This window comes from Haliotis rubra, unplaced genomic scaffold, assembly GCF_003918875.1.
Source record: "Haliotis rubra isolate DU_JTF1 unplaced genomic scaffold, ASM391887v1 Scf1670, whole genome shotgun sequence".
Lineage (NCBI taxonomy): Eukaryota > Metazoa > Mollusca > Gastropoda > Lepetellida > Haliotidae > Haliotis > Haliotis rubra.
The window spans coordinates 119167-131822 of NW_025765637.1; the positions used below are offsets into that span (position 1 = coordinate 119167).

Sequence of the window (12656 nt, forward strand, 5' to 3'; positions counted from 1 at the left end):
ATAGTCGAAATAGTTCGTGTGGTCCTTGAATTCTGTTCTGAAAATCTGTGTCGTTGTGAAATTACAACCGGTTTTGATTGAGAAATCGCTGTCAAAACATCCACTAATTCAGACAAAGTTTTAGTAGGGTTTCACGGAGACAATAAACTCCTAAGCAATCCATATGTTTTCCCCCCAACAATCGCTAGGAAAGCGTTTACTTGCTTGTTTTCGCCAATGGAGTTTGCGCTCAGATGCAGCTGTCAGGCGCTCTGAGTAGACGTCCCACGAACCGTTTGCTTCGTCGAATGGCTCTATATTGCCGATGGCAGCCATCGTTGGATTCTTGGATGCACGTAGTAGTTCAAAACAATCCTCGTCGCCAATTATGTTGTGTTCTTAGCCTTGGCAGAACCACAAACCACAAACCACAAGACAAGATGTCGTCTGCTGAACATGTGCTCAAGGGGAGTCTTTTTATTATCTTACTTATAAGAGTCATCCAAGGGGCGTAACTCCTGTGCCTGTCTAACATAGCGGTAGAGCACCTAACCCCTACGTATCATCAATACACTACAGTAAACTACTCTCCATCCATTCCAGTAATTATATTATTATGACCTTGTGGTGAAATTCATTAAAAAACAATTCAATAAATATATTCCTGATGAACCATGGAACATTCACACATCTTTTGGCTGTGCTGATACACACGTTCTACACATAATTATACCTACCGTATATGACCGTCTATAAGCCGAATTTTGAGGACCAAAAAAAGCAGTCTGTAGAGGGGGGTCTTATCCATGAGTCTTATCCAAACTTTTTTCCAGGGGTAAGAAAACAACATCGTATCACTTCGCGTGAACAAACAACAGAAGACGACTTTGTCAGTAGAGACGTCAAATTTGCAATTAAACATCACTAGACAAGATTAATTACCATTTAAGTTATAAGTTGTTTTTGCTGGGCATTGTTTTATTTGCAGGGATTAAGATTACCGTGCGTATTTGTCTCGTACACAAAGCCGGAAATAGCAATCAGCTGTACTGTGACAGCTGTGTTGCTGTCTTACTTGTGAACACATAAACCTCAACCCGTTTTGGGGAGTTAAACATTCTTCTTTATTTGCAGTGAGTGTTACATGGCGCCAAACTCACAATTTACAACAAAACTGGAGTTTTCTCCCTTTTCATCATAAAAAACGGACAAGTAACATACTTAACCGAGCAAAACCCGTGTATTCTAGTAAGAAATACACATGACGGGTTGACATATCCGTCACATCACCCTCCCCCTAAAGAAAGGTTTGATGAGTAACAAAATTTTGATAATAAATCGTAAGTATGATACCAATCTAACAACAGTGCAGGGCCCTTGCACCAATGTGAGATAAGTAGGATACATAAGCTTAAAGGATCAAACATGCTGAATTACCGATGAAATGTTGTGAAATATTTAACTGAATGCAATTTATTTATGAAATTTCCTTTACGAAGAATATGTGATATATGTAATAAACTAAACTACATGTTTGGAGTAAAACTGCAAGTATGCATAAAAATGCAAAGTCAAAGTGATTAATACTGAATATTGAATAATAATAATAATACTGAATAATAATACTATTAAAAGGAGTAATACCATGTACTAGAATCCTGAGATAGTGTTTCGTTTCAAAGGAATCAAATTGACTAGACACATAATATACCAAAATGTAGAACATACATTGTATAAGTAACCAGAATCATGATAGATGCATAGGTGACTAACAGAGTATAACATGATAAAATATTCACCTAAATTGTTCACAACTGCAGATTTTCACAAGGTTTCAATATGTTCATGGTTAGTCCCTGTGGTCCAAGAAAACAAAATACAATGCTGATTTTGGTATTTGATTGTACCATCATATTCGTCTTAAAGTCAGAGATTTTTGAGAAAAAAGATTACACATATTCAAAATACCATTCATTAGCTTTGTGTTTCGGGTAGGGAAAACTAATTCTTCATCATTATTCATGTGTTTATAATTCTTTTTTCTGTTCCTTTTCAACACAAGAATTATTAAAACATGAATATACCTTTAAATTCACACTTCAGTTTTTCTTGCAAACTAATGTCGCAATGACAACATTTGAACTAGCATGAAAAACAACAATAATTGAATAAGATAACACAATAATTGAACTAACACTAGTAATTTTGAATGAACTACTAAAGTAACACTACAAATGGTTTCTCGGGTTAACAGTTAATGATTAATTCGCCACTTCATACACATGTCTGTTCACATCACTGAAATAACTTCACAAATGATTATTTAGTTCAGAGTTCAGCATTACTGTTTACGCTGGCTTCTTTTATCTGTTCTCAACTGAGAATGTATGGAATCCACCATTTTCTGACAATCAGGAGAAAGATCACTGTATGAAATCCAAGAGTTGTAGGATTGGTCAAATGATAACCATTTGATGCGATAATACCATTGTCCATGTTGATATTTCTTGGAGATGATTTTTTCTATCTCATAGTACTTTGGATTGTCAGAAGTGTCCTGGGCACTCTTGGTTGTTTGTGGAGTGTCACACACAGTTTGTCTATCCTTGTCAGGATGGAGATCATGGGGCGGAATCTCGTCACCAGACAAGATAGCAGGTGGTAACTGGTCTGAGTTACCAGAAGGTTCATGGTCATCTGGTTCATCAGGACGAATCGTTGATTTCTTCAGTCGCTCCACATGTAGTCTATTTCTGATAAGTTTCCCATCACATTTGCGACGTGAGCGAACATGAATGTCTGAAAGTTTTTCTATGATATAGTAGGGACCAGACCAAGGCCTGGCCAGTTTTCTTGTTTGACCTGTGACAATCACTGGTTGGTACACGAACACAGTGTCATCAACCTTGAAATCTGGTAAGTTTACCTTACTTGCAAATTTGTCACACATGACCTTCTTTCTTTCCTTTAGAATATCTTCAGCAAATGTCCTTGCTTGTTCTAAACCGCTTACTAACTGCGATACATAGTCTGCAGTTGCAAGAGAGCAGCCGGGGCCAAGATCGAGTGTTGTATCACTTGGGAATCGAGGATGGCGTCCGTGAACAAGGAAGTAGGGAGAATAATTTGTTGTGTCAAGTGATGGAGTAGTGTTGTAGGCAAACTGTATGAAAGGTACATGCAAATCCCACTCATCATGCATTGTGTCACAGTATTTTGAAAGTGAAGCTTGTACTGTAGACATGAACCGTTCACTTTGCCCATTACATCTCGGGTGGTAGCTTGTAGTTTGAGTCTTTTTCACTGACATCAACTTACAGGTTTCTTTCACAACTTCAGAGAGAAAGTTTGAGCCACGGTCACTATGTAGATATTTCGCGGAGCACCATGTCTACATATGATGTTGTACACTAACTTATTTGCCACAGTCACTGCTTTCATGTCAGAAACAGGGAAAAGTTCGACAAATTTGGTGAAGTAATCTACAAACACTAATAGGTATTTGTTTCCAGTTTGTTTGTTCAGTGGTAGAGGTCCAAGGAAGTCTGTGCTAACTCTCTCGAAGGGAGCAGATGCAGTTATGGGTGTAATCTGAGCTCGCACTGGTTGTGATGGTCGTTTACGTTGATTACAAACATCACATGAAGTCCCCCATTTCATAATATCTGCACACATGTGAGGCCAAAAGTATTTCAACCTGGCCTTATTGATTGTTCGATCGATTCCGAAATGACCACCAGCAAGGGGATCATCATGGGTTTCTTTAAGTATCTGTGACTTCAATGAAGCTGGGATGGCAAGCTGAATACAGGCCATGCTATCTTTCCTTTTTTGATTCTCACGTATCCACACATGGAACAGGATATCATTGTGTAGGAAATAAAACCTGGAGGTATTGAAAATATCTTGTCTCTTTTTCTCATTTTCAGGAACATCACCATCTGTCAGATATTTGATCATGTCTTGATATTGTGGATCCTTGCACTGTTCCACTCTCAGTCTGTTGAGTGTAATGTCTGACACTTCTGAATACACTGTGTCTGCAGAGTTAGTATATCCAGTTGTCGCTACTTGAGGAATTCCTTTCTTAAGACGTTCAGGGTTTTCCTGTCGTGCTTCCAGTACATTGACATGTACCTCATTTGTTGCAGCTTGTTTGATTTCCTGCAATGGTTGTTGTTGAATCATGGGCGAGTCTGTTGTGTTATCTGGAACGTCACAAGTAAGGATAGAGTGATCATCTTCCTCATTCTCCAGGGATTCTTCGGCATCTGAATATGTTCGTCTTGAGATGAAGCGTCAGCGTTGCCATGCATTACTCTTGGTCGCACAACAACAGTCATATCGTAAGACATAAGGTATGTTACCCATTGCGCAATGCGACCGATTGGCTCTTTCACAGACAACAACCACTTTAGCGCTGAGTGGTCAACTACCACTGTGAATTGAGCATGTCGAAGCAGATAATCAAAATGCTTTACCGCAAAAATAACGGCTAAACATTCCTTTTCTGTGATAGTGTAGTTTCGCTCAGGTTTGTTCATAGACCTGCCCGCATATGCAATGACTCTTTCCACTCCCTGCTGTTCTTGACACAGAACTGATCCAACGCAAAAAGAACTGGCATCTGTGTATAATACAAAGGGGGCATTGTAGTTTGGATATGCAATAACAGGTGCTCTCATGAGCTTCTGCTTGAGACTTTCAAACGATGTTTGACACTCTGTAGTCCAGGTGAATGTTGTATCTTTCTTAGTCAACTGGTTCAAAGGATGAGCAAGTTTTGCATAATCACCAATGAATTTTCTGTAATAACCGCTGAGACCTAAGAATGCCCGAAGATCTTTCAAGGTAGTTGGCTGAGGGTATTCACGAATAGCAGCTAGTTTGTCAGGGTCTGGAGCGATGCCCTGTGGAGTGACGATATGGCAAAGATACTGTACTTTATTATGACCAAAGAAGCATTTTGACGGAGACAGTTTCAGGTTTGCAGTCCGCAATCTTTCTAAAACCTCTCTGATATGAGTTATGTGTTGAGCAAAGTCTTTTGAGTAGATGATGACGTCATCTAAATAGATAAGGCATGATTTCCATGTCAAGCCTTTCAATACTGTTTCCATCACTCTCTGAAATAAGGCAGGAGAGTTCTTGAGCCCCATAGGAAGCCTTCGAAACTGAAAAGTCCAAGATGACATTTAAAGGCAGTATACTCTTTCGAGTCAGGGTCGATCATGAGCTGGTAAAACCCACTTTGTAAGTCTAAGGTGGTAAAGAACTTGGGTTGTGCATGACCAAGACTTTCAAGGCACTCATCGGTGGTTGGCAAAGGATGGGCTGATAGCTCTGTGACAGAGTTCAAATTCCTGTAGTCGACAACAAATCTGTATTGGTTCTTCTGTTTCTTTGTTACAAGAAAACATGGACTTGCCCAAGGACTCACTGAATCTTCAATAATTTCTTGATCCTTTAAATCATTGATGCATGTTTCAAGTGCAGGTTTTTGTTGAGGGCCTAATCTGTATGATCGTGATCTAATTGGAGCTTGCTCCTGCTTCACTCTAATTTTATGGGTAATAATGTCACATGATCCAACTTTACCATGAAGAGCAAACACATCTGAGTATTCATCAATCAAAGATGTGAGGTCCTGTCTTTGATATTCAGTTATCTCACTGTTGTCTGGAGGAAGATTGACGAACTGAGAAGCTTTATCTGAACCTTTATCACGATGAGAGATAGGTATAGTTTCATTCGCAACTCTGTTTACACTAAACGTTTGTTCATCCGCACCTTCTTCTCCAAGGTAGTACAAACTGTCATCCCTGCTGAGACACACAAACTTTCCTACATAAGTTCCCTTTGAAATTACAACTGGTTCATCAGACAAGTTCACTAGGCGCTGATATACATGATTGTCATGTACATGACATAACACCTTGGCACATAAAACACCTTCAGCATAAGCACAATTTCCAGTCTCACTAATGCCTAACACAGTGTTGGGAAGAGGGTTACCTTAAAGCTTCGCAAGAATAACTATCTCTGAGCGTGGAGGGATAGTTACATTTTCTGCTGCAACAGTCTGTCTCCTAGGGTCTATAGACAGTGTATTGTTGCTAAAATCAAGCAGTGCGTTGTGACTTGACAGAAAGTTCAGACCTAAAATAAATTCTGTGTTCAAACCTTGAGCAAGGTAAAACTTTACATTTAATGGTGTCTGGCCAAATCTCACCTGCAAAGTAACAGTCCCTTGAATTTCTACCTTTTCATCACTTGCAGTAATTATATATGTTTTGTCAGATTTCTGAATTGGTGCAAAATGAAATAATTTGTTGGCAATGGTTTCATATTTTGCTACACAAAAATCTGCACCAGTGTCAAGGAGGGCAAAGTGTTTGTTCTGACCTATGGAAATTGGGACAAAGTTCTTTAAGACAGGTAAAGAAGTCGTTGATAGCCTAATGGTATCATTGTTTTCACCGAGTCCACCTAGAGCCCCATCGTTCTGGGTGGACTTTGTTAGTTTTCCTGATTAGTAGTGCATTGACTTGCAAAATGACCATTCTGTTGGCAACGACGACAAACTACTTTCGCCATTGTTTTTTTCATGTACTTGGGGCAATTTCTCGCTGTGTGGCCAAGTTTTTGCGATAGATTCGGCTGCTATTCGAGCCGATTGGATGGCTGCTTGACATGTTGTGGGTTGTTGTTGAATTACAAATGTTCGTAAATGAGGCAAGAGGCCTCTCACAAAGATACGCATCTTTTACCCTCAGCCAACTTCCTTGCTAACTTTTGATTTGAGCGGGAATGCAAAAGCTAAAATTTGTTGACAACAATAAACAATTTTAGTGCCAACAAGTTTAGTTAATTATTATGTTAAATGTGTACGTAAAAAATGCTTCATATTAACATGATAACAATATTTATTATCCCTGTTAAACAATCGCTTAAGATTTAAATTCTTCTGATAATGAAATAGAAATTCTTTGTAGTTTTCATATCGTTTTTAACTGAATCACCGGTAGACTGGATAAAAACATGTGTACACAGCTGATTTTAACAATAAATGTATACCTTTAAAACCACCAATGGGTGGGAATCAACATGATGGGTGGGCACGTAATCCCTCAGTTCTTCTTAGTTTGGTGGAATAATAGTCAATCATCACCTTACAGGTAAGTCTCGCTTAACTGTAAATTCCACCAACCTAATCAGAACCTCAGAATTCCGTGCGATGTTTAGAGTAAGGTGTACATTTATTCATTATTCAAAACAGCCAATCCCATTGAAATAACAATGGTTTACATAGCCATAAAAATGCAAAACAACTTCAATACAAGAATGTAAAGCTAGGTTATACAAGAAGCTTTAAGAATGCTTTCTCCAAAGTCACCAGGAGTTCCCATAATGGGTTTCTTATAATACTTTCTAAAAGTACAGTCACTTTGCCAGCCGGCTGTGGTGAGTATTGTTCTGAGCGGTACTTCTGCTGCTGCGGCTGCGCTAGTAGAAGCTGAACGGATACTGTGCGGCTTAAATACAGCAGTATCCACACCTGCTTGAGTTAAAGTTGTCTTAACCCAACGAGCTATTGTGTCCTTACTCACACGTTTGTGAGGTTTTTGGGTGGAAATGAACAAGGCTGTTTCATCTCCTCTTAAATCAAAAGCTCTTTCCAGATATTGTTGTATGGAATGGACAACACACAGTCTCTTGTCTGGATAAGATGTCAAAGTTATCTCCCCTAAGTGATAAGCTGGTCTACTCTGTTTTAAGAGGTCTCCAAATCTAATAACTATCTCACTGTCTTTCACTTCAACATTTCTACAATCTAACAAATGAACTGACTGCAGTCTTTGTCCTGATAATAACAAAATCAATGTGACACTGAAAACTGTCAAGCGCAGTATCTGCCAGAGGGGGTGGACTTTCTCTGGGAGATTATTTAGTAGCAGCAGCCTGTTTGATTTCGGTGGAAGTCTGGGATAGTCGATTGAGAGTTCTAAGAGGAGGCTGAACCATGGTTGGGTGGTCCAGAGTGGAGGCGATCACTATTGCATCGGCTTCGGTCCTGGATACTTTTTGAAGCATTCTTCCCATCAAACTGAAAGGACAGAATATGTTATTAAGTTCACTCTGCCATGCCAGGGAAAAGGCATCAACAGCATAAGCATCTGGGTCAGGATGCCATGACACAAATTTGTCTAGTTTCTTGTTGATGCTAGAAGCAAACAGGTCTCTAGTTGGTACTGAACCAAACACTTTACAAACAGATGAGAACACTGTAGAGTCTAATTCCCACTCAGCATCTTCCGAGAAATTTTGAGATTGCCAATCAGCCTCAGTGTTTAATACCCCAGGTATGTGGGCAAATATCCAGATATTGTGTTCTATACACCACAACCACAAGTTCCGTGTGACACTGTTACATATGCGGCTTTGTTACACCCATGTTGTTAATATATGCTACCGCTGTAGCATTGTCACTGAGAAGTCTAATGTGGGTGTTGAATTTATCTGCACAGAGAGCTTTAAGTGAAAACCACAGGGCCAGGATTTTGAGATAGTTTATATGATGAGCCACTTCTGTCTCAGACCACCTTCCCCGGTTTCAAGATCACCACAAACACCACCCCAACCTAGATTTGAGGCATCAGCTTCACTGTAACTTCTGGCTGTTTTTTCTATCTAGGAGGTGGGAAAATTCATGTTTGTTTTGTATCCACCAATCTAAATCCTGTCTACTTTCCAATGAAAGAGACATGAGTGCATGAGTGCAAATTTACCCTTAGAGTTTTCAGTTCTGAATTTCTCTGAATTTCCAGTCTCTTGAAATGGAGTGGAGCATACTGCACACCATGCGCACTTGCATTTAACTGTCCAATCAAAGCACAAAGTTCACGTATTGTGATAAATTGCTGATCTAAACCTGCTTTACAGTGTGCAATGATCTTATCACTATTATCCTCTGTAAGTTTCACAGTCATTGTTTCACTATTAATGTGGAAACCTAAATAGGAAATTTCCTTTGTTGGGTTGAAGACAGACTTGTCAGGATGGATAGTGAAACCTAACGAATCAAGCAAATGCACAGTGTTTTCCACATTGCTCTTACATAACTGTTCATCTTTGCCAACTAACAAGGAGTCATCAGTATATGCCGTGTTGGCATAGCCAAGTTTTCTTAAGTGAGAGAACACTGGTTTTAAGATCTTGGTATACATGTGAGGTGCTGAACTTAGTCCGTTGGGCAAGCATGTATACTGGTATAGTTCATTGTCCCACAAAAAACGGAGATACTTCCTATCGGAACACTTTACAGGCATAGTGTAGTAAAGCATCCTTCAAATCCACAGATCCAAAATACCAATTTCTCTGAACTAAATACAGGGCTGATTTCAAAGTCTCCATTTTGAAATGATGAGTGTCAACATTTTTGTTTAGATGTTTCAGGTTTAGTATAATCCGAACTGAACCATTTTTCTTTTCCCTCATGAAGATATTAGAAATGTACTTCCCTTGTGAGTGCTCACATTTTTCAATAACTCCTGTCCGATACATGTGGTGTAACTCACTATTGATTTGTTCAAGTTCCTGGGTATTAAAGGGAATTGGCTTTGGGATAAAAGTTTGATGTGGTAAGGCAGTGAACTCTATATTTGCTCCCATAATGGATGAAATTACCCACTTGTCTGATTTTATAGTTTTCCAAACATTAGAAAATTGAGCAATTTTTCCTGCTACAAAGTTATCTTTGGTGTGAATAAAATCATACTCATTGTTTAATTGTTTCACCTGTATGTCCATGTGGGATACGTCGTCTACTGGAGCTTCCTCTCCCCCTCCCTCTTCTGTAAAAAAAGGGATCTTGAACTTGTTCTGTTGTTGAGGCGTGGTGTTACGACCTCTGTGGGTGTGGAACCTGTGTCCGCCACGAGTATTGTTGACTGAGTAGCCCTGATTAAATTGTCTGTTATGGTACGGCCAATATCTGTCAGAGAATTTCTTCTGAGATTTTCACCCATCTTCTTGCTGAGTTGTTTGCTGTCAGAAATTTCTTTTATTTTCTTGCCCAGGTCATCTCCGAACAACCACTTACTGGTAGTGATTTTTGTTGAGCAGAGACGTTTGTAAGGCCCACTCAGATCAGGCTTGAATCCATCTCTCCGCCTTTTGTTCAGTTCACTTATGGCCCCTGACATGAGTCTGATTGTGTCCATTGACTTGACCAACAAGTCCTTAATGTTCACACTAGTATTTCCCATGGCGCTGACATCAAGCTGTCTGTGGTCTGAGCGACTGGGATTAAGCGCTTTCCTAATGAGGGCTTGTGTATGTTGGTGTTTCAAGTCAGCGGGATCGAGTGTATGTTTTAGCCGTCCATACCTCTTCCTTGACAGCAGGCACGATCAGTGCTTCACAGTTTCTTGGCCGCTTGTACTTATCCATAATAACTTTGAGTTTTTTCATGTTGACATTGTTTCTGATACCATCACTCACAGTTGAAGCAAGCTCGCTCCTAACATCTGTCGATGTTTCCTTGGAATCTTCGAAGAAACTTTTGAGTTCTGACACTAAGTTGGCCACATCACTCTCATCATAATTGTCTTTATCACCAGACTTTGAAAAAATCCCTTCGAGTTCATCATATTCGTTTTCCGAAACATCAACTTCCCCTTCGCTACAACTGTCATGGCTGTCCACAACATCCGTTTCATTCGGATTACTCCGGCTGTGTCTGGATGTACTCGGTCTCGGCTGCGAATCTGACATTTCACAACCCGCACGGGGCCCCAGCTTGGCAATTAGCCGGTCAGTCTGCTGTTGCTGCGAGTTTATCATCGCCTGCATCATAGCCTCTAGCGTGGCTAAAGGCACTGGAACGTGACTCTCGCTGACCGGACAAGATGGAGTCGGGCTTTGTTCACTTGACTCACTTGTGAAGTTCGGTCTTGAACCGATCGTCAAAGATTTCATCTCCGGATGGATCTGTCGACTTGATCGACAGTTTTTCGACCACTTCAAATGACGATGGTCTTTCCCTGCCAACTGTTTTGGGCTTTTCAACTGGGAAAGCGCTGTGCCCTTTTCTCCCATTTTCCTTCGCCTTTGATGCCATGATGGTCAAACTTGGACCATGGACTGTGTCCGTCACTCGGTCCGAAAAATCTAAGTCTCTGAAGGCTGTGCCCCCTTTTAGACTGCACTAAACGATTTCAGGAAGTTTCTTCAGGTTGTCACTGCTTCGAAAGTTGTAAAATCTTCAAATTTCCAAAACTTGTCCAACTTTTCCTTACTTCATTAATTAATTAAGCTGACCATACTTCTAAGCACAAGCGCCAAAAACTGGACCTCTCGCATGCGCACCTCTCACGGAATTCTGAGGTTCTGATTAGGTTGGTGGAATTGAAATTTTCCTGTTATCATTTACAAAGTTTGTTTGTTCACCCTTGGCGATACATCATATAGTTTTGAGTGGGCACAATACACAGTAAGATTTCCGCTTGTATCCTCCTTAAATTTTAACGATCACGGAAAACTTTCTTTTGAGTGGTATTTTAGAACTTGGATATGTTTTCGGTATGTTTAGATACAACTAATAAAACCTGTTAAAACTCATCATTATCGGATGAGGAATATATATCCAGGTGATATGATTTGACTAGAATTAAATTTAAGGGGATACAGGCGGAAGTCTTTCCCAACTTCTAAATGCCCATCAAGTATCTCAATGAATTGGATGACAAAATATTTCTGTTGTAGTAATCATAAAAGAAATCTCTTTGAAATCCTTGAAAGCATTTGTTTTACACTGTCGATTCCTGAAACTTATTATCTTTAACATTGTGTTTCTTCATTATAAAGGGGCGGTGAGGTAGCCTAGTGGTTAAAGCGTTAAAGCTCGTGCGCCTGGGTTCGATTCCCAGCGTGGGTACAATGTGTGATGTCCATTTCTTGTGTCACCCGCCATGATATTGCTGGAATATTGTTCAAAATCGATTGTAAAACCCAACTCACTCTCTCTTTCAATATAATGATCATTTAAGAAATTGAATTAAATAAGTACCTTTTAAGTTTCTTGTATCAAATTCATCCAAATCATTTACTTATGCCGGTATCTGTAACTGGGATACTACGGTTATATTGTTTTACAGACTAAAAATGATATGCAGCAGGGTTTGGGTGATCATGGCACAGGTTTTTTTGGCACTTCTTTGAGAAGCATTTAGAAGTTGTAGCAGTAAGGAAGGATGACAATACATGGATGAACAACTTCTTTTTTATTGCAGTGAAGGTGATATTTGGTTCGTTTTGGCTTGAAAATAGTGTTAGAAAGGTCACACTCACTGCAATAAAAAAGAAGTTGTTCATCCGCCTTTTTTCCATAGGTTTTGGCACACTAAGAGATCGGTCATTTTGTATGGTTTTCTTTCTTGGTTTGATTCCATGAGGATCTGGATAACACAACAAACATTGTATCAATACACAATGCCTTTTAGAAAGTGGTCAAATGTAATATATGTTATATTTGGGATCACACTATCTCAGAAAAGTACCGATTCAAGTACTTTTCTTTGCGTTGAGCCCCATCTGGGATTGACGCATAAACTCTCAGAGTCAGGCACCTAATCACCAGCACACAAAGTTGTGGAAGGTGTGGTGGCTGAAGCGGG

The 12656-nt window shown here is 39.7% G+C and overlaps 1 protein-coding gene across 1 annotated transcript; it reads right to left on the minus strand.

Moving 5' to 3' along the window:
• Window positions 1-9803: 9803 nt before the first annotated feature.
• LOC124272211 lies at window positions 9804-10836 on the minus strand. The gene is made up of 2 exons (XM_046707365.1): window positions 10369-10836; window positions 9804-10262 (listed from the first exon to the last, which is right to left on the minus strand). Exons 1-2 carry the CDS (start codon window positions 10834-10836, stop codon window positions 9804-9806), a joined length of 927 nt encoding a protein of 308 aa, XP_046563321.1.
• Between the last annotated feature and the right edge of the window lie 1820 nt (window positions 10837-12656).